Consider the following 23706-nt stretch of genomic DNA (forward strand, 5'->3'; position numbering starts at 1 on the left):
TACTTCAGACTTATCTTAGAATATCGTTCAGTGTTAGTAGGTTACTCACCGCCTCGCCATAATATAGACCAAAAAAGCCGATTATAGTCATTATATATAGACACCCTAATAATATTTAAAGTAGTTATTGAAGAAATATAGCAGTCTTTTTTTCGATTCCCTTTATTACTTCGCTGTAAACGCTACATGCTCGTAGCCGTTTTTGAATTATTTATAAATCCGCACTGAATTGTCTACCCTGGTTGCATCATTCTTTCTGTTCATCAGAGGTAACCTTCTGATTTGATCTGAATCTAATTGAAAGCAAAAGATGTGCTAATCTATTCTCAGATAGATTGGTTGGGGCCCTTTCTTCAACTACTGAGTCAGTCCATTAGCGACTTTGTTAAGTAATTAACAGTTTTAAAATGCGGCTGAAGTTGGTAGGGGGATCGAAAGGATTGGATCGTTAGCTCGGCGTTTTTCCTTAGTCACCAACAAATATTGCCTCTGATCGATTTCGACTTCCGGCAGCCAAAATTGAACAATTTTTTTGACCAGCTGCTTTCACCTGTCTGCTTTTGAACTTATCGTCGGTGTGCATCTCACACAGACACAACAGCGCATAGTAATACTTGCAAAAGAAGGGCTATAATGACGTGCTGTGCAAAGCAAATCCACAGTTGTATTTCTATGCCGCACGGGAACATTCTAAGGTTCTAAAAATTAATACACACAACAATAAATCATAGCTTCATAAAAGAAAAAAGCTTTTTAATTACTTATATTGACATTAGACCTTTCCGTTTTAGCATCGTTGGGATAATACTGAAGCCTAACCTTACGATTTTAAAGGAACTGTTGAAGACCATGAAACTTTAACGTGAGTATCGGAATGGTAAATATTAGAAATTGCACGTTGTTTGACGTATCGATGTAGCAAAGTAGATTTATTGTTATGTGAAACATCGTATAAAGACTTATTTTTTTTTTCTAGATGGTAGCAAAGGCTCGTTATGAAGCTTATTGGGGACGAATATGGACTCGACGGCTTGGTTCGCTTTCGTGTAGCCTGCCTTTCTATGGCCAACTGCAGGATCGAACCGACTAGCTAAGGGACCAAACCTTTTTCGCGTAAAAAACAACAACGTCTCGCATCTTCCCTATGGGATTTGGTTTGGGCTGAACGAAAGTAGTTGTCTCTGGTCGTGCTGCCATATGAACGCTTTGTCAGCCCTCCTAAAACTCCCTGCTTGCTCAAGCTGTGTTTGCGTATCGCTATTTGCGATACGTAGCCAACAGAATGTCGTGTGTCGTCATAAAAGTTTTTAAAGGCATCACCTTCACTTTCCCCGCTGGTTATAGTGGGCCAGCCCGTTGTCGTTTTCATTCCCAGCTTCCGTGTGACTGGATGACTCGTTTGCGGACTGTATAAGCAGAGAATCTAACTGGCAGAGCATGAGCGGGCACTCGCTAATTCGTGAAAGAAGATGTGTTGAGAATCTACTTGGACGCAAGCATGGTACAACTGCTGATTCTTCTTCTATTGCCGCAGTACGCGCACGACGCGGGCGTATGAATGCCCTTGAGTTGGTAGATCTTGGTCTGTCTTAGTAATGACTATTCCCCTCCGCATCACAAAGGCAATGGCTAGCAGAGCAAAAGCGCGGCAGACAACTAGAAACAGGTATTGCTTCTTTCCTATTGAAGAATAGACGACCGCCAGGGTGATCTGGCCGCACTAGTAGTACTCGACGTTACGCGCCTTGACCGGAAAAGTTTCAGTTAGAAATGACATGTGTTGCCAGATAGAATCGGGGAGTCTGGTGTGGGAGAGGCGAAACTGCAGCGTAAAGAGATGGACAGAAGTAGCTATGAAGGGAAAAAAAATATCGTTAGCTTTATAACGGTTAAAAGGAGGAAATGGGACAAAACTCAAGGAACAAATAAACGGAGATAAAAAAAATGACGGCGAAGAATATAATCTTGCCCATCTTTATGAGTTCCTCGCGTCGCAGTCTTTTAGTTTGTTGCCATTTTACGATTGCCAGCGTGCTTTCATAATGATAAATATAGAAATTAAAAGTTCGAAATTTTCAATTTAAACCTGACTTTTGAGATAACTAGTTGCCACAATAATAAAGAACAATCATACTGAGGACTTCAAAAATCTAGCAGAAGTAATCGCATCGCTGATTAAGCTCTCCTGATCTGGAGACGGCACCCAGACCTGTGTATAAGTGCGCGAAACGTACCTGGCCGCTTGTAGGGGCCTTCAGCTTCTAGGTGGCTTCGTAGATTCGTCCGTCTCTTTTGATTGTCTCGATGCTGGGCCACAATCCTCCTTCATCCGCTTCTTCATCTACTGTTTGAAAGCGATGGCTAAAACCATTTAAGCGGCTGTAGGCAATGATCTCACACTACGTAGTTCTTGCCATTTTTCTTACCATGTCTTATATTCTTTTTTTTCTTAGACTTTGTTCACAATATCTGGGCAATTGGTGGGGCAGAACACACGTAGGCCGTTTCCTATGCTACGAACTTCATTGTTGGAATAAATTTTTTTTCCTCTAAAGAGAGCGATTCATAAAGCCGCATTAAAGTCCCACATTGTACAGCGTGGACTGTATGAAGTAGTACATGTAGACGAGAGTAGATCTGACTAAAGCTGGGCTAGACTCAGATTCCCTGTCAGTGTCTCCGGTCGATCACTAGCTGTTCCTTTTCATGGTGGCACATACGGTCAGTACATTTACGCCGTCAGGCTTCCGTTCCGCCGCATGCTTACTTTTTCCTGGGCACGTTTCCCATAACTAGTTCTTTACTCCTTCGTTGGTATGTTGACATACGCTGTCTTTTACCATCGTTTTGTGTGTCCCTGTTCTTCCTCTTGGCGATTGGCCTGACCCTCCGATTAGGCATCAGCTTCTTGCAATTTTCAACTTCATGGGTGGAAACAGATCTCGGTGCAAAAAAAATACGGAAAACAAAAGCTGTGTTGTCTGCTACAAATGAATGGCCACAGAAAGAAATAGGAAGTTCTCACACCAGACAGGGCGGGTCGAGCACACTAGAAGCGTTAACTGATGAACCAGCTTAGCAGTATACGAAAAATCCCAGTCTCAACTTGAACAGTTATTACCACCACCATATTCTATCGTTGTACTAAGCGCCCGGCAACAACCGACCGGACGACGGCGGGCAAAACTCTTGTAGGGCAGTAAAGAAGACACATTTCGTGCTTTAGAATCCGGCAGCCACAGTGACTGACGACGGGACTAGAAGCTTGCACCCCAGGTTTGGCCCTTCGACATTGGCACGTACGAGTAACCGCATAATAATAATAAAAGGAAGAAGGATTGCAAACAGCCATTGTACGGGCGAAAACTATTTCACCTTATGTTACGCCTTTTCGTCTTGGCTATATGCACATACGTATGAGTGCGTTCGCGTTAATGCGGTCCATGCTATGCTCAGCTATCGCCTTTATCGAACGAATAAAGGAGTATGGTTGTATGAAGGGAAAGTTTAGGAAGTAAATCCATTTACTTTTATCGGTGTGTAGACTAACGATATGATCGCTATGTGCCAAGGCCGTTCTCTGCTCTAAACCCGACATTCGTTTACAAAGATTTCATATAGCATTTAGGTTATATTAGCTTAGCCTAGCCAACCCTTACTAACAACCCTTTTTTGCCTATTTTCATCCTTATTCCGACTTATATTTCAGGATTCAGGATTTCAAGCTAAGTTGACGTGTGCGTGTGTGTGTGTGTATGTCGGAGAAGGAGGGACAGAGGAAGGAAATAGCGCGAACGATCGAGAAAAGTTGGCATAGTCCTCCGCGGGCGACAACTCGGCCCAACCGCATAGGAGAGGCGGATCAACCGCGAGGATGAGGGAACGCCACTGAACCATCGTCACCCCCGACAATCCCTTCGGCCTTACTCAGAATATGGCCGAAAATCATATGTGAGTAGTGTGGAGCATGGAATGGATTTAAAAAATGAAGGATGAACCGCGTTCTATGTTTATTACTAACAGCCCATTTAGGTAACATCGATATAATTACGAAAGTGGGCAACAGCTTGCGTAGACATTTCATTATAAGCATTACATTGTTCCATACCAAATCAGTGCTGGCCCACCGCGAAACACGCAATATCACAACGCCAATGATCTTTTGCCCAAAAAGAAAATAGTACTACCGATAAGCTTCATTGCGGTTACTTATGGCGATGCAGCATCTTGTACATCACATGTATAAGATGTATCGAATAGGTTTTAGCTAGTTTGGCCGAATCTTTAACACAATTGTCCCTAAAGCTGTATGTTCATGATGAGCACCATACTCACTCTAACAATTCCAATTAAGCAACAAAACACCTAATGCCAAAGTTGGTAAAACGTATAGAGAATATCACTAACAAAAAACAAGGCAATGCTCGCATCCATTCTGCTGTCAACCCAGCTCATTAATCTAACCGATATTTATCGTTTCACTTTCTTTCCTTTAATAAGCTACATGTATTGTTGCATTCGATGTTTGATAAATAAATGTATTTCTTATGTGTAGTTATTTGCCGACAAGTCACGTTTCTACTAGGCGGACAGTGACGCAAACCTATTCTACCTTTCTTTCCATTATGAATTGACGTCGTCGGTATTTTCCGGATGTTGTTGGTGTTGTGCTAAACTTCCATTCATGTAAAGACAATATTTAGAGTTGCTGCTACGATTTTGTCTATTATTCCCACTTTCTATATGTAGCTGTCAAATTATGTATATATATGTACAGATTATATATCAATGAACCTGTGTGCCGTATGCGAATATGTTATGCATGTGGGTACGACGCTCCTTGTCCTACACCCTTATAACATTGTCGTAACGGCTCCTCTTTTTCCTTAATGTGTTGCCTTTCTCCTTAATGTGTCCGTCAACTGTTGTTGTCAACCACTTACGTATGCGTGGGCGTTTCGTACGTTCTTCTTGATAATCGCCCTGCTGCCTGTGTCACAATCATCATCAACATTACCATTACGACCCATCGTGGAATCCTTGGCAATCTGCGATAACTGTGGTTTGGCTGTTGTTCAATTATTGCAACGACGTTATACAATAATTCGTACGGCAACAACAACAACTTCTGTCCTTGACAAAACACATTACACAATGACACCGTGTTACCACCTCGCTTTCCGTACCGGCTGATTGCCTGACACTTCTGCCTGGAACATTAATGGACTTGCACCGAAACCGACCCTCATCAATCAACAACAACAACAACAACTACCACGACGACGTGATACGATCATTCGCGACTGAACTACCCTTCGTTACCACCTGTTGTCACCTGTGCTCGTATCACCGCTATACATTGTCTTCTTTGTACCTTGATCGTCTCGCCTTGGACATCTTTTCTCGTCGACTTCTGTTGATTTGCGTCTTGTGGTGGCAATCCTGGTAACTTGTTGCCATTCTGATCACGTTTACCTCCTTTTCGTTGATCGACAGAGCTGTAACGGTCACCCAAGAGGTGAAAGAGGAACAGAAATCGGTAACGAGCCAGGTTGTTCAACAGGTGCACAGGTAAAAGGTTTATAAGTTGCCGCACGTAACCGTTGAACTACAGTTGAGGCATGCTTGTGAGACCGCGGCAACAGTCCCCGGCTCTCGCTGCTAGTAAGTTCTTCATGAATACTGCCACCGGAATGCTTCTTCATACGAAGACCCCCTCATACCTGTTTCATCTTTGCCATCTGCTATATACGTGCCATGATCCCAGAAGCTGAATGAGGATCCTGTATGTGTAGATTGCCAAGAAATGGTGCTTTTTTCCGTCGCTTTTTCATCAAACTACTGCTCATCGTGCAGTTCTATCGTCATCTCGCTATCTCCAACGCTGCAGCCCAACACCTTTTCCCAATCCTTAGAATTACAAGATCCTGTATCAGTGCGAATGTATACACGTAATTGGCCTATGGCCGATGAATGACGACGTACATCGACACGTTACAGAATGAAAGTACTTAATGCGTAAATCTATTGCTTGCTCGGCAATTACGGAGTAATCTACTTGGCGACGAGGATGCTGTAGGTCATGATGGTCATGCCGGTCTGGCCCCGTATGCTTCGTCGTCCTTCTCCTTGATTTTAAGCGCAAAAAACGCGCAATGGTCATGTCAGTCTGTCCCGATATCCGCCTGTTTGTTAGGTTTATTAAAGGGCGCATCTATGTATGAGAGCGAGACTTTGTCTATTCGAAGACTTTCTCCTGTGATGAAAAGATTGGTAAACTGCAGAGCAGAGAGTAAGCGCAATGGTGTCTGTCAGCCGTATTCCTGTCAGAATATACAAGTGAAGCGTGTTTTCTCTTCCTAATCAGAGGCCCGTGTCTAAGCTGAAGTGAGCATGTCCAGCTATGTATGCTTGTCAACGAACAGACGAATCGCCATCTTAGCTTTATATTATTCATTGTACTTTTGTAGTGTGATTGGCTGGGAGCCATTTTTTCGATACGTTCGCAGCTTTGCATGAGTTCCAATCTTGAGCCCGCCTCTGTTGTTACCAACTGATACTCCCCGCTAAGTGTGCTTATTATAACGGCTATGATTACGGAATGTTTTTTGTGTAAGTGATTCTGAATAATGAAGTTATCTCGAGCATCTGCATGACAAGTAGCGTTATCCCTAGAACCACTTAATGTTTCATATGTAGATTGATCGTTTTCGATCTCAGGCTCATTCAGTTGGCAACTAAAGTAATTAGTAAATTTATTTAGGTACTGATCATATAGATGCGTATAAACGTTTCTGTGCCTTATTATTTATATGTAGGTTCAATAATGCACATCACTGACCTCATTCTGTGATAAAGTCAGCGACGGTGTTCATTGTATGTAATTATGTTATAACATATTGGTAAATGTACGTCGTCTTCGTATCCTTGCTTGGGTAACGTGTTTATGTACATCGAACAGAAAAGGCTCAAAAATTCAATACTAATCAGTATTTAATTTAATCACCTATTGAGCAATTTTCAGGATTTTTTTTTCGACGGCAATAACCCGATGACACGACTTTAACACTCTACATCAGTCGCAAAATAGCAGTCATGTATGGAGCTATTGTCAAAGTGTTCCTTTGTAATGTACGTCTAGTCAGGCATGAACGAACATTTGACTGTCCTGAGTTCCTTCGCAATCCGTCACCATACTGCTTGTCGATTATGTGATCCCTATTGACTGGAAGTGAGCAAATATTGCACATCTTAGATGTTTGGTAGAAACGTCACGCGATGGATAGGTGATGTTTTTTGGATAACGACAATATATATTGTTTTAATGTGACCTAACCTTTATAGCTCAGCTAGCTAGGCAGATTCGAGTCGGCATTCGTTTTCGAACGTTTTCTAATCTTATGCTATGACGTTTATGGAACTTTTATGGAAACTGATGTTTTGAACGCTCTCGTACTAAATACGTACACGCAAACCATTTACGAATAAGTCAACATTTAAACACGTTAAATACGTCAAGCCATCAATGTCTGCTGCTGTACAGGCGAAATCAGTTAACTGAGCTTCGTTCGCCTTCTCTCTCTCGCTCTCTTCCTCCGTATCTCATTTCTAGCCTAAAGTGCTCATTAGGTAACTTCACTCCTTAAGCAGGCGTAATTCCTTTGGATGAAACCATGTGCTCCGCATTGGCGCTTCTTCCACCTTACTTATTTTTCTCTTATTTTCGAGTATGCCCTCGATTTGGATCTCCTCTCGATTTTCTCGAGCGCTTGTAGGTTCGATTAATTGGTTAGGGGCTTTATCTACAGGCGTGTTTTTATTGCTGATAATCTACGCGGACGTGACCGCGGGCAAGCGAGCACCGTCCGAACACTAAACAAGGTAGATTGATGAAGACAGTTACATAATTGCATTCGCCACGATATAGGGCAGAAATGTATGTGACAATGGTGAAACGTTTACGAGTTCTAACATATGAAACGCTAAGAATAAAACCAAAAAAAAAAAAAAGCTTATTCTTATAAAAGATTTTATAAATTTATCGCGTGGCTCAATACGCTTCTGTTCCATATTGGGATTTCAAACTTTTTTCAGGGTGATTATTTGGTCTATGGAGACGAACCTGTCAACTCTGTGTAAATACTTTTCTTTTCACGTTTTTTACGTTTCGAATATTCGTACGTTCAGCGATGACAATATCGGTACATTGTATTTAGCGATAGTTGGTCGTCTATCGGTCGACTTCGAATTCTTTCTCTGGATTGTGCCTACTGTCGAGTTGTCATTTCTTGTAGCCGTGTGCTCTCCCCCGTATCAAAGGGCTTCATAAAAAGAGTCGTTAATCATTTCATACTCCCATAGTTTTAGATCGTGTGCTATCAAGCCAGCGCCTGTCTTGTTGTTGTTAATGCTTCTGTAGGTTGTTGCTGACAAAACCTGCTCTGCTGAATTCAAAACCTTTTTGTGCCAAGTACTTGTCCCGGCATTCATTACCGCTAATGCTATATAGTTGTTAAGTGGGCCGTAAGGTAAAACTTGCGGGGCGGAAGTAATGGCAAGAGTATCTACGGTCAGCGTCGATATTGTTATGCATAAATTGAAAAGGAACTCAAGCGGTTAAAGTTTCAGAAGTCCCTTAAACGTAAGGTAATTCATACGTTATTGTTCTACATTGCGTCTGCTATTCTGTGGTCCATTCAGGACAAACTGGGAGGTTTTTGTTAAACTCAGTGATGAAATAGGGACACCGAACACATGGTTGCTAGACAAGCCATTTGGCAATCGATGAACGAGGGACAAGGGGAGAGCGAGGCAGCGAAGTGGAGAAAACACTAGTAACTACGCTTGGTCCTCTGGGAGGGTCGAACTGGGATAAGCGATTAAAATAGGATTGAGTCGGTCCCATGCATTGTCAATGGGATCCTGAGCACTGGGAATTATCGTAAGCTCGGTGCTTTCTGGCTTGTTAGAGTAACTTGGTGCGACGATGACGACAATCCAGGAGCCTGTATCTCGGGGGCTTTCACTGACACCAACAGGCGTCTCGTGATGGGTTTGGGCATGTGACTTAGCTCTAAGCTAGGTAATGCACTATTCAACTGAAAATCACACAAAGGTCGAGGTCATGAAGGATTCCATTCAGAAATCTACCACTCGAACGCTGGTAATTAGTAAAATTCCCTAGCGCATCACATTATTCTAGAAGACATCTATTGGAATCGGTTACATGAAGAGGTTGAACGTAAAAAGGCAGACATACATTTCATTAGATGTACAAAACCTGTATCAATATGAAGCCTCTTCGTTGTGCTAACACTGCGTTATGATCGACAGCTAAACTATTCGAGTAGAAATAAAAATAATTAGAAAATGAATAAATAAACTTTGAGTAGAAAAGTTTATTAAATTTCTTTATTTAAATAAGGACATTTTTTGTTTCTTTGAAAATTCTATTGGAAATTGGATTGAAAAGAAACTCAAGCTTGCGTTAAGGATCGATTTAGGCCATCACACACGGCTGTACACGCTCGGTGCGTTTCTTATCAACATCTGGATGTGAACTTTTACAACACGTCTATAGCAAAATAACGATAATGGCTAGATTGTATTGCCGAATAAGATTAATAAGTCGTAGGATGCCAGAAAGAAGGGATACGAACCGGCGTCGTTGGCAATTCTTCGAGGGAGCAGTGATTCGTGGTTCGCTAATGTTCTTGTCACAATGCTTAAATCGTTTTGACGTCATTTTGGCCACCTTTCGACCGCTGATTGCATAAGGCCACATTCCATGTTATTGTGGCTTGTCAATCCCACTGCCGCAGGTGGTACTGCCCTGGCACATGCTTTCACTGGATAAAATACGGATTAAATGTTTATCTCCTGACCCGCATTCAGAAAGCGGCCGTAAAAAACGTGGGATCAGGTGGACTGCTGCTACCGCAGGACTAAAATGTTCGAAAAAAGGAGGAAGTGGGTTGAAACCCAGAACAAGTATGTTGAACAAATATGGTTTGTTCGCAAAATATTCTTTGCGTTGGGGTTCAACTAGTTTCAAAGGCATATCGTTTTTATTATAACTACATATTGATGCATCCGCAGACTGATAAGTTCAGCTAGTGGTCGCTTGAAGCTCTTTTCAACAACTGCACTCCAATGGCGCTTTTTCGGTTTTAGAAGCTTATCATCACAGTCATTGTCATTATCGATCATTGATTTGTCACTGAGCGACAAATGAGAGAGAGCACTGTATATTCTAAGAACTGTATATTTAAAGGCATATAGATACAAGAGTATTTACTGCTTGTAAAAACGGAATCGCTTATGATTCTTGGTTACGATAAACATAACAATGGAGGCTAGCCCCATCCACTAAAAGGCAACCACATTGCAGGTATGTAATGGGCCCTGATTTGAAACCTGGAAAATCTTCGTGCACCGAACGAATTTATAATTATTTAGCGCGATTCACTGTCGTTGTATTGGCTGCAGTATTATCACTTACAATAAAACATAATCTATAACGGCAAACGAACGGAAAATTAGGCTGTTACTATTTGAGAGTATAAACAAAAACGTTTAGTTGGAAACATTGTGCACCACATTAGGAGCCATAGCGATGGTCTAAACATGCCTAGAATAACTTGAACATAGATAGAACAAACAATTACGCTTTATTATTTTGGAAGAGCCGTTTTATAAAGAACAAAGATGTTGTTCTTTTGGTAATGTGTACAAGATATATACTTGTCTATAGTACTGAGATAAATATTTATAAAGTGAGAAAATATACTAGCACCTGATGAATATAACTTGCATTTCATTAGTATTTCTGGTAAATATTTATATATCTACTGGCGCAGATACCGTAGTAAATGAATCCGTCAGCCCAAAAACAAATCCATCGGAACGTTTAGCATCAATATCCACGCAATAGCAGAACTACTACGAGGTAGATTTATTGCTATCACCAGTCGCAATGATCAGACTTATAATAGAATACTTGTTATTATTATAAAAAACGCGCCATTAAGTTAAACATACCTTTCAGTCCGGTCTGCTGAACAAATGGTGTATAGCGTTAAGTGAAGCGCACCGAAGTGGATTCTGTCTACGTTCTAACAGAACGCTGTTTCTGATGCCCCCTCTTTCCGGTTTGTGCCACTTCGTTTTTCTGGTTAAGCGCTTCTTACGGCAAGCAACAACTTATCAATAATAGCACGCATATCGTCAGCATCGGTCCGAGTCGTTATGGCTGACGGTCGACAACGTAACTCAGCGTTCGGAGCTTAGTTTCGTTTCAGCTGTGTTCGTCGTCTAAGAGATACTGAAAAAAAACTGGCAGCTAACGCTAGCAATGGGTTTGGTACTAGATTCGACTAGTTCGTGTGTTCGCTAACAAGTAGCTCGATAAATTGACTTGCAGATAATCAGTCCAAACGGACGCTGAATAAACACACACGTGTGTATGTGTGTCTATTGTATACAGAAAAGATACGGGAAGCAGAAGACGGACCGGCTGCCGATTCGCTATAATTAACACTTTTTTTTTTTATCGTCAAAGCAATCTGGAAACGGTCGCCATTCCCTGAAAAGAGTTAGTGATATATACCTGCTAATATCGTAGTGATAAAACTTACGCGTAGATATTTGTTAGTTATATTGATGGCCATTGATATACGAACCCATACGTTAATACACGTTAAGAAATATTACCGCCTTGCCATGCCACCACTGCCTTCCTTACGCTGTCAAGTTGTGGGTTATATCGAGATTGACGGGGATTCGGCCCAGCCCAGCAAGTAAGCCAATCTCCCGATGACAGCGAACAACGGAAATGTGACACATTGCGAATAACTGGCTTCTATTCTACAGAGACAGAAGGTTACGTCGCCGCTAGCCACGACAGCAGCTTCTGAGTGGCAGCCAAAAAAGAGCAGACAGCTAACTTCGACATTGTTCGACAGCGTACCACAGTGCAGAATAGTCGTCACTTATATCTTACTTATGTCCTACGACTTCAGTCATTCTCGCGTTCTGCCCGAGCGCCATGTTGGCCTCACCGCTCAGTCGTTCGCCAGTCTTCTTCTATTGAGTATTGGCAACGGGCAAGCCGCGCCGTTGCGCTCACATGAATGTCGCATTAACCCTGGATGGCCAGCCAGCGATACCGAAACACATGCTGAAGACTGTACCGGATTCAGTATCCGAGATACGTGGATGGATCAGTTGAAATACAACCTGATACCAACCCAAAGGCTTATGAGCAGAAGAATATAGTGAATTACAGTCGAGAGGACGCGAATCGGCATGAGTACCCGTCTGAGCGTGTGAGACGCGAATCGTAACAGAGTGTTGTCAACCTAGCCTAACAGCTGCTAATGCGGAAACGATTGAACTACTGCGACGACTCCTGCCCGGAAGGGAGGCGATAGCGCGACCCCAACAATGCCCCAATTATCGCGAGTCGAATAATCTAGGCTGGTATGCTGTATAGAATTAAAAGTCGACAATTTTCGACCCTCGAAGCGTCAAAGAAGGGTAGACAAAGAAAGTCTTTTAGGACAACGCCAGCGGAGAGAAAACTAGAGGCGCAGCTGTAATACAAAGATCTAATCAGACGACTAAAATAGATTAGGTATTAGCCTATATTCGGCGGCTTGTTGCAGAAACACTCATTAGGTGGCGCTGTGTTAGCTGTGATCACCACTATAACACAAATGATTACTGGGGGTACGGTTATAGATATTAGCGGGAGCCTTCCTTAGCCTTTCTATCGGCCACTCCTTCTTAGTCCGCATCGCTTCGTTGTTGCTTTGCACATTTTATATTAAAATATGCCCGTCAATGTGTCGTAAGTACAGTTTTACTTTCTGGTCTTTTCTTTTCTTCGTAATGACCTTCCATTAGCTATCTCGCGGCGTTTGTGTCTCGATTGATGAGCTTTACTGATACCATGCAAAAAAAATTTATAAAGGAAGGGAACACTGCAGCTTGTAAGTCTAGAAATTGACTACAGGTCTATATACGTTAGGTTTAAAAGGATTGGCTAGGTTTGGTTAGTCGCTTGCTTGATAAGCATGGCTGGCATCGTTATGAGCTTGACCAGCTTATCCCACTGTTTTTTTCCCGCCCACTCTGTGTCCAACAAAGTTTATGGTTTGAGGTTACTGACCGTGTCGGGCTCTCGGATTGCGTGTATAGGGGGCTAACCAGCGAGGCGACTGGAAACCATATGGTACAGGCATATCATCCTCGTTTGGCAAACGGCCAGCGGAAAGCAAATAGCAAGTCAATGAGAAAATAGAAGGCCCAACCTTTATCTAGCCGCTGCGAAATAGACCAAGAAGCAAAAGAACCCTAGCTTGATGATGTGACGAGAAAAGGCCCTTATTAAGAAAAGAGCATTCGAGAGACATCTTAATTACAATGTATAGTGTAGCTGCGTAGGACTTCATGATTATATTTCAATTTATTCACCTGAGAATTACATTATAATCTCTAAATAAATGGAAAATATGTATTCGAGTAAGCTATATGATCTGAGTTTTCGTTGGAATCGACTGTTTACCTAAAAAAAAAATCAATAATATTCGAGATGCCTTTAGTTAAATATCAACAAACCTTTACGGGCGTACTCTACTCACCCGTTTGAAGATAATTCATTGTGTTTTTTTCGATGCAGATGTTATAGTAAACAAATTTCGTGACGGGCTAATAGGACCGTTCTCGACCTAAATAAGTTTTACTGCGATCAACTTTTGCCATATGACGTTTATAAGAAGTAGATAATAACAGTTAGGCAGGAACTAGGTGCGCTATTGCGGCCTAACGTTATCTCGTGTCACTGTCTGATACGCGCCCATATACACACACACCGACATAGCAGTGTAAATGAACATAAATGTGAAGGTCATCAATGATACACAGAATTTGATTCGAACTTCAACGTTAGTCCCACCGCTATAGTAAGGGTGTAACGACAGGCATTATTCTGTAGCAGTGCATGTACTTCTAGCTATTTTTCGATAGAACACACAACGACCTGCTGCAAAACTAGATGAAACACATTGCCGCAACAATAATCATACACATTAAAAATAGCGTAGCATTATCATCGCTGCGTACCCTCTAACAAGTGCTAGCTACGCTACCTTCCCAGACAAGGAGGCAGAGCTAGAGTCCCTTTAAGGGACAACAGGTTAACGCACTCGGCAAGCCCAGGCCAGATGCCGTAACAGGCAATCGCTCTTCATCAATCTCTACCTTTTTTTCGCCGAACAGCAATAACAACGAAACTAGCTTTCGGATACCCCAGTTGATATCGTGGGCCATCTTCTTTCTTGCTATAGCTACCATTGAGAATCGTCACTCCTGTCCTCTGGCATCTGGCGGTTTCCTCGCTTCCGCGATTCCACAACTCGAACTGAAGCGCCATTTGTATAGAAGAACAAGCAACTAGGTCTCACCTTTGCTGCCATCACCTAAGTTCATCCGTCGCTGTCGGCGTGACTTCATTAGAGACGTTTCACGTCTCCGCTGTCGTCCTCGTCACCTGCATCTTCACCCATAGTTCAGTCCTAAAGTCTTCTGCAAGTGCGTTGGAACCACTTTTGATTCTGTTCTTAATACGAATGCTTTTTAGCACTCTATTTTTGTCTCTGAAAAATACGACAGTTTACCAAAGATTGCTCTGTTTCGCCCCCTAGAAAAATACGCGCGACACGTGCAAATCTGTGCTATCTGATAAATTTCATTTTTCATTTAAAATAGTAGACATTCTTAAAGATTGTTAACGTGTGTATTGAAGTCAACGAAGTTGTCGGTACATTCGGTCTGCCTTATTAAATCGGACGTTTCACATCCGATTGGGGGGGGGGGGGTGAAGTAAGTGAACGCACGTCGAAGTTCGTGAAACCCACGTTGAAAATGTCATAATGTTAGCAGCCATTGTAGCAGAGGTCGTATGGATAACAGAAAAACAGTAAATCCAAAATTTAAAAATAGAGCCGAGACTACGTTCACTGAGTAGATCTCACCTCAGAACGATAATAGGTCGAATCCTATTCTAAATCCTTTCTAAAGATATTTTTGGTGTTACATTGACAGCTTTATAAGCTTTTTGCTTGAAGCAACAGTGAATATATGCCATGGAAAAAACATAGCAGCTGCTACATTTTCTATCCGTGTCTCATGAAAGCCGCAAGACTGCCGAAATAATAACACCTACAATGAGGACTCTATAACTAAGAGCGCTACTTAAAAATGATTTATTTATTTATGATTTATTAAAAATGATGAATAACGAGCAACTGAATACGTCCATGTTATTGAGCCATTTTTCAAGAAATTTAATTGTTCGATAAGTCTATTTTATAGAGTGCGCGAAGCAGATACTTTAGGGTTGCATTTGTAGCTTCTCGACAGTAGAAAAATATGAGGTAAGACAAGTGTCGAAAAGTTCCCTCTTTGTCAGCCAATATATCCATCTTTGAAGCTTGGATTACAAGCAAGTAATTATGATCTTAAAAAAACGATAAAAGTAGTCTGTGGGATAGAAAAAATTCCGTGTGACCGTTGAGGAAACGAAAAGCAACGGCGAAAGAGAAAGCAATAGGCTAAAACGATCTTTACTCATTTACTAATCTCACATATCGCCAATAATGATCGCCCACGCCAGTGGAAGAAAGCATTAGGTCACTCTATTGCGTAGGTACGTAGAACAACCACTGGTATCCTGTCTTCGCTCTGTGGTCCCATACATCAGGAGATACGCATTGCTCGTCGGATTCGGCGGAAAGTGTCGATCCTTTTGCCTCTATTTCCACTGCGCAGGCCGCTGCCAATAGCAAAGTAAGGACAAGTATTGGGAACTTTATACACGTCGTCCTTTGTTCTTTAAATCCGCGAGATGTTCCGTGGTTTTCCGTTAAGTTTTGATGCTGCTCATGGTCTGTTTTGATATTGTTGATTGCCACCGGGCAAGATGGTGGCGGACATGTCTACAAAGAATGAACGGACGAGACAAAGGTGAAGATTGCAAATATTTCATAACAACAATCGTAGCAGCTAGAGTGCTTACTACGTCAATATACATACACACTCACACACACACACATACACGAGCCGTTATCTTCATCATAAATTATAAACACGTGTGAAAGGCATTGTCGTCAGAAAACCCGGTAGACGGCTAAGTTACACAGGCCTTGTGTTTAATATGCCACTGTGTAAAAGCAGTGCGTTTCTGCGTTTGGTAAATAAAGTTACGGAAAGAACTTATCACCAGGTCTTCGCACCAATCAACTCTTATTTTAAGGACGACTTAATGTTTCACTGAAGCATGTAGTAAAGCCTTTTATTTCATAGAATTATCAGAATGATGATGTTATCACAGATGGAATGACTGAACCTAACATACTAAGTCATACAGCTGAAAGAGTAAAGGTTTCTATGTAGCGGTTAGTATCGCCATTAGAGTGCAAGACTCTCTGCTTTATTCTTATATACTTGCAAATATGAGTTTGCCTGGTGCGTGAGAACCTAAGCACGTCTATATACTTGTGGATATAGCCATCTAAGTCGACTACTTTGCCCAGGGACAGTCACGTATTACACAAATCGCATCTGTATGTATATATAGCTTGTGTAGTACTTTACTGAGTCGTTTGTTTCCTCGAAGCTGCTGCATTATGGACGCTCTGTCAATGTTACTCCACGCGGTGTCGCTGTTTCTCTATAGGACAGCCAGAATGTGTGATGGGCATGGATGGTGTGGCGGATACGTGGACCACCGCAGACAGCCACCCGGAGTTGGGCTGGCACACAGTTTCACCACACGCGCGCGAGGCCCGAGCGTGGCGCCGAAAGTAAACGTTAGTGCCAGCGAAAGTGTTGAGGACTACGAGTTAGGGAAAAGTAGAAGTGACTTCTGCCTGCTTGTCTTCTACTCTTCTTGAAGAATTGAAGCGTCGCAAAAGCATACGCTGTAGTTTGACGAGTGTTGGCGCAAACGTGCGTTGGATGTTGAATGGTATGGCTGGCTTTGGCGGCAGCCAGCCAGCGGCCAGGCATGTAGACAAGCCAAAAGGCGGCGTAAGAGTGAGAGGGGCGGAGAAAGCGTATGCAAGAGGAAGCCGAAAAAACGGTCACCTTTGACGTTAGAGACGTCACTGGAAAGTAGCTACTAAACGCTGTGATGAAACAGAAACAACGGCCACGGCAGTCTACCAGCAGCAATGACGGGTGGCGTTGCTGCATGCCTGCCTGCTGGACGTGAGGTGATGATGGCATGAAAACTAGCTGATCTGTGGCTGCGTGGCTGGATGTATGTTCGTTCTGATGTTTGGAGGCTGACGCCATCGGGGTCTCGATCCATACGACTATCTGCTTGTCTCGCTAAACACATAGAGGCTTTGCCGCATTGTAATACAATTAAGTGGAAGAAGTCGAACAACAACAAGCCTGGTTCTTTGAGCGAAGTAATCGCCGGTATCTGCTGGATGTTGGCGAAAGCTGCGTGGTAGGAAAGCCAGTTGCTATAGGTTACAGGCAATTGCTGAAAGACTACTTAACGTAATCCTAGGCTTTTACCACCAGAGCTGCTGTCGAACACATCCACGCACCCGACTGCACTCTTCGGGCAAGTTGACTTTAAAGGTTACAGACACCGAGTGGCATGGGCGCTCTGAGAACTGACTTGAAAATGATATATACACATATGACGCCTAGCCGCTACGATTGGCAAAGCTGGTCTTGGCCTAAGGGGAAGTGGGAAAAGGGTTCGTACTGGACATTACGACACGCTTTGACTATACTCTTATGATGTTTTCTGGGTACACAGACTTCGATCACAAAAACACATTTGAGATTAGATCGACACACAAACGCCTAGTTCGGCGCTTATGACGCCCCTTCAAATGCAAAATGTATATGGCGAAAGTTGGCTTTACTACTATCTCCGATATATATGGCGGCGAAACAGCATGCCATTCTGCAGTCTGGGGGACCTGACATAACCTATTATGACCGTCATTTGCACGACTTAATCAACGTTTTTACTATAGCACGGTAGTTTATGTACGTACATATGGTTGATCGAGCACATTTGCAACGAGTACACGGTCAGCATTGAGTGATGATAGACGATTGAGCTATCTTAGCTCATACACTCTCTAAAGGTGGCATCTGCTCTAGTCGATAGAAACTACTAAAAAAAAAAAAAGAAAACTACTAAATTGTAATAAATTTCCGGAAAAGTAGCGCTTCTGAACATCAACATATGAAACGATCATATCGCACATATTGCTCGATATAATAAATGATAATAATAATTGTAGTTATCTAAATAATTTTCATTTTCTAAAGGTTTCTGAAATGGTGCTTGTTGCGGATCATTTTACTCGTTACGTAGGTGAGTCTAAATTATTCTTTCGCCGTCAGTGCACTCGGAAAGACGCCTAATTGAATAAAAACTGTTGTTTTAGTTTAAGGAAAATCTGGTCTCACCGTTTAACCATCTACGAAAAACTTTGGTTTTATAGTCGATGGATTCCGAAACCCCAGTTTCGGAATAGATCCGTGGAACGTTATTGGCGATTAAAGCATTTTGTATACTTTCGTCGAGCTAAAAGCGTTTTATCATGTCGAAAACATTGCTCTGTTTGCGTCTGGTCTTTCCTCGCTTCATACTGTTAGCGCAGAGTCGCTTGCAGTCATCGGCGATTATGCGGCGTCACGCGTCGACGCGAGATTCTTACACGCTGATATTCATCCTGACGGTGCCATTGCCTTTAGCAACATGTCAGAATAGGTCAGCGTCAAGCTACTCGTAAAGTACTGCATGACGTGGCTTAACTACATTCAGGAAGGTTTTTCGGGCGGAATTTTGATTAAAAATATGGTATACTAGTAAACGTCGGTAAATCTTTCTCAGAAGTTAGATATTTGTAAGGAGCTAAAAACGGATACGCATTTGTATATGTGTGTATGTATGTATGTATGTATGTATGTATGTGTTTATATTGTGTCAAAATGGAGGAACGGCATGACACGGTATAAACACGCTTCACTTTGTACGAGGCAAAGAAAAAAACCTATGTAGGTCAAGCTATAAGAGCCAAGAAACTATTCGCTGAAGCTTAAGCTGCCGAATAAAACTGCTTGAATTGGAATAAGGTTGAGCGGCAAAAAATATGAGGGCCCCTGCTGAATGCGCCTGACTGAAGCTAGCTGGGCATTAGGCAACCGACGGCAGGCCGCTTCAGCAAAGAACGTAATGTTCAGAAACTGCCTTTGTACTTGCGCACTTTACTTTGAATGGCAGTACTTGCATTGCTGTTACTGCTCGAAAGAAAAGAACATATTATGCACGAGAATAGAAGCTTAGCTTTCTAGGCGTTCTGACTGTTGACAATTTCTGAATGAGACGCATCACCGTGGACTGCTGATGCTTTCGCTGTTACTGGATAGTATGACGGCGAGAGCCAAACCAAGACAGCCAGACCAGACCAAAAGGTGTTTCAAGACGATATATTTTCGAGGCCGTTGCTGTTCCCGCTCTACGCTTTCGATGAAAAAGCAATGAAGGAATGGAAGCCTTCATCTCGTAACCCATAAACGTTGACAGACGCTCGGTGGCCTGCTTCTCTGCTTGCCAGCGTGGCCGAGTTGACACGACGTTGCAAGTAGGCTCTAGGAGTTTGGTAAAGTGGGGAGTGGGGAAGAATGTACACATAAACTCTCGTTCGTTCGTTTGTTCGAAAGCATGGCTTTTCAATGGGGCCTGCCTATCCTCCATCGGGGGTTCTTTGTTCCTGTCAGACATTTCATTCAGTCGTCATTGTGCTAAACGCTGTTCGTCGTTGTCGCTGACAGTGCTGCTCTTTCAGCGTTCTTGCCTCGCTACTGATTGTTGACGCTTCGTTCGTCCATGTTGTTGAGTCTGTTTCCGGACAGGGGACAGGGGAGAACTGCGCCGGTAGAAGGGGTCGTTGAGTCGTGTAAGTGACTGAAAGTAGTGACTTATGCACATAGTTGAGCTCAATCCACACAGCGCAGCTGTAACGACAATGCATTGCTATGGACGGTGAGTATAAGAGCCGAGAGCGGCGACGGGCAACTAAGGACGCTATGGTTACTCGTAGATTTGTGCCCTCCTTATCTGGTACTGTCTCTCTAAGCACTTTCGGCCTGCAGCTGGCCCTTTTAGCTTTGTAGCCTGACTGACCTGTACGAGTGAAAGTCGGCAAATGAGCTTAACAATAAGACGGCTGCTGTTCGGTTAGACTGCTTGGGTCGACTGTCACAAACCGTATATTGTTAGCAAAGTAAGCAGACTCTGGCAGAAGTTGAAAAGAGAGAACGGCAGGTAGTGGATCGACCGGCTTGTCAGTTGACAGGGCATCAGAAAAGCGCGATGGTCATGTTGAGCTTCGGCTACGCAAAACTTTTCTTTACCAGGCTGACTGAATATAGGCCGGCAGTAGAACACAGCCGTTAGACTGTTATCTGTAACTATAAACTATCTGTTAAGAAGATAGTTGGTACTGTGGGACTCTCGCCCACTAAAACCTGGATCTCGTGTTCCTGGATCAGCATTTAGAATTCAGTTATATATTACGTCGAACCAAAGCTTATAGGGATGATTAATGGTCATATAGTACTATTACCACACTAACCACATTTCAGTTTATCCTCCAGTCGAGTTTCCCTCTTCGTCCGACGCCCTCAATAGCGAGCGCGGTCTTATCTCCGCTATTTCACTAAAACGGACTCTCAAGCAGCCTTTTGTTTACGTAAAATCTACACTGCCGGCAGCCCGGCATCGCCGAATCGATCCTTCTACTCTAACACTATAATACACTATAACACTAGTACTCTAACACTTCCAGGTAGACGATATTAATAGTTTGAAACTAGCCAATGATATTTTTGTAATTTTGGAAGTTGTGCTCACCAGAATTGTTTAATGCACACCTCGTATAATCCTGTCAGGCAACGTGGGCTTACTATTAGTCATCTGAAGCCATGATGTTCTGAGTTGTCCGATTTTTATATTATCCCGCTAGGACCGCTCTTCGTTTTGGATGAAGCTACAATAGCAGCAGTTGCAGTCAGTGCCAAATTCATGGATGAGCTTTGTTTTCCCTGAACTAGATAACTTACACGAATTTGTCGTGCTCGTGCTACCTCGCAATGCCAACTCATGGGTAAATCTTTCTCTGCATGCTATGCAATATATATATGACCAGTGCAATTATCAGGCGCGTACAGGATCACAAATCGGTAACCGATAAGCACCTTACCAGGGTGAAGAATTGAGCCTGCGCTAGTTAATTGCTATCTGTCAGTTTGTAGCGGTACTTACGGAAGGACTAAGCCGGGCGGTGTGACCACTCGAGCCTAAAAGAAGGTTTGCGTCGATAGCTATAGATCCGACTGTACCGCCGATCTCTCTCCCCCCTTTTTTTACTGAGATTCATTGACGTAGCAATTATGCACCATCTATGAAAGGACAAGGAAGTATGAAGCGAAGAGAGAAAAAATGCCGATGGCGCAAGCTTCCATAAATGCACTCTACAACCAGAGTGCGGACGTTCCTCTATGTTGACCGCCAAAGTCCTTCTGTAGTGTGTTTGTGGAAAACCACGCATGCTGAGAGAGGCACACGTGGTTTCGATACCAATAAATAGTGGCTGAGATTTTCGTCAATTTAATGTAAGAGGCGAAGCACTGTATTTAAGTAAATTTTTGTTCACATATATGCGCTATAACCTTAGAGATCGACTGCTGATTTTATTATGAATATACAGGTATTTTAAAAATATTAGTAGGCAGCCAATAAATTGATCAGATTTGATGCTCGAATTCAATTTTTAAGAGCGAAGTTTTTAGGGTAGTCAACGCCTCCTCTGTTTCGCCAATAGCTAGGGAAGCTTCTAAAAATTTTAATCAAGTACTTGACAATGTATGAAAGCTGTTCCATATGTGTTGACTTAAATCCGTTAGGTTCTTTCCCGTAATTCTGGTGTAGGTCTTTGGAAAAAAAAATGTGCCCATAATTAATATACATTGCATTTGAAGGGAATCACTGAGCGTGGCTTATATACCAGACAGTGAGGGTAAGTGGTGTAGTCTATAGATTACTATGAATTGTATCGTGTAGTTAGACGATAGATCTCTTAAGCTTCGCCAGTTATCCCTTTAACGATAATATGAGCCACTCTCCAGACAACAATGTCCGACAGTTGTCAAGTAATTTATTCAGAAGTCGGTCGTCATCGGCGCTGGATTTTCTGTCTGGTCTGCTTTTCTTTTTATAAGGGGTATACCGCAATGGACTTCCGTGAAGATGATATACCTGCATACGTAAAGGGAGGGTGATGGTTCGCTGTGGACAAGAGTGGGATAGTAACGGACTGGTGTAGGGCCTATCTGCAATGCAAACTAGCTGGATGACCGCATTATATGAGGGGAGAAATATTTGTCGGGAGCGAACAAGGGGACGGGACGTCGAATCGAGCTACTTGATTCCTGGCCTTGTGTTCGGATAAACCCATTCCATTGGATGTCTAGTTTAGGATCGGAGCTGGCCGAATCAAAGCGACGGCTGAGTTCTTTCAAACCTATCTATCATGTTCGGGATGGACAAAAACATCTGACCTGGCAAGCACTGATCTGCGAGCGAGAACTATCCTGAGCGCAGAGATGAATATGAATGAAACCGTTCCAGCCTTTTCTCGGAGCCGGCGGATCCAACCAATGTTGGGCGGAGTAAGAGCGAAAAAAAATAATGAAGCAAACAGAAGTTCGTGTTATGGGGACGTTGCTTCAGCTTCAGTTATTTTTCTGCTGCCAGTCATGTAATAAGGAATAATTTGTACTGACCATCCTCGCAAGGCGGCCTCCACGCTTGTTTGTCTATCCGTCTGTCTTTGTGAAGTCTGCAGGGAAGGGACATGTCAGCTTAGGAAAACGGCTATAACTTTTGTTTGCACAGGAAATAACGGGGTAGCGTGTTTGTACGACCGCATCTTCTAACGTACAAACCCGACCACCCGCATAACTGTACTGCCGGGCAGTGTGGTCAACCTTTCAGTAGTTACGAACGTTGTGATGAAAAGTAAACGAATAGAGGGGTCGGAGGAGTGCAGAAACAGATAGGATACGAGTTAGAAAGAGGGGCAGAGAGAAGAGGTTCGTTCGTTTGCGTCCATTCAAACGTTCATAGCAAATGCATTGTGTTTCAGGCTAAAAGAACAATCAAGTTGATTTTGCTGCTGAAGCGCTGTCATCGCTTACTAGGCTGAACTTGAGCGTTATTCGTGAAAATTAAGGTAAAAGGACAAAGAATCCGGCTAATTTATTTTACGCCTTTATTTCTATGCAATAAAAGTTATCACATTAGGTATGGTGGTAAACATATACCACAGAAAAACAAAAAGTGAGTGGGTATCTTAATGATGATTGAGCCATTATCATTCTCATGGCTGTTGAAATCGTCGCAGTTACCTACTTCTCGCGGCAGTGAACAATAGCAATGTCAAGTTGAATCAGTCTTCTTACAAATGTCGAAAACCTGTGTAGAACGCTTTGTTTCAGCATCAAAGGCGGCAATTATTAGAACATCCAAAATTGTACGAAGCAGCTTATATGAAACACGAGTTGCTCGTTTGGGAAAAGGCAGTAATAATGATGGATCTGGGCCTT

General features: G+C 42.7%; 1 protein-coding gene across 3 annotated transcripts in view; it reads left to right on the forward strand.

Annotated features, from left to right (window-relative positions):
• Nucleotides 1–23706, forward strand: part of p120ctn (adherens junction protein p120) — a 103106-nt gene that overhangs the window by 44609 nt on the left and 34791 nt on the right. For 2 of the 3 annotated variants that reach the window (XM_086967593.1, XM_022830328.2), the window contains exon 3: nucleotides 3710–3951. In XM_086967593.1, the coding sequence (XP_086823719.1) occupies nucleotides 3935–3951 (17 nt within the window). In that variant the 5' untranslated portion in view covers nucleotides 3710–3934. Of the gene's footprint in view, nucleotides 1–791; nucleotides 863–3709; nucleotides 3952–23706 lie in introns of all 3 variants that reach the window. The other variant, XM_086967592.1, reaches the window with a different exon arrangement.

Source organism: Varroa jacobsoni, unplaced genomic scaffold (genome assembly GCF_002532875.2).
Source record: "Varroa jacobsoni isolate VJ856 unplaced genomic scaffold, vjacob_1.0 scaffold_265, whole genome shotgun sequence".
Taxonomy (NCBI): domain Eukaryota; kingdom Metazoa; phylum Arthropoda; class Arachnida; order Mesostigmata; family Varroidae; genus Varroa; species Varroa jacobsoni.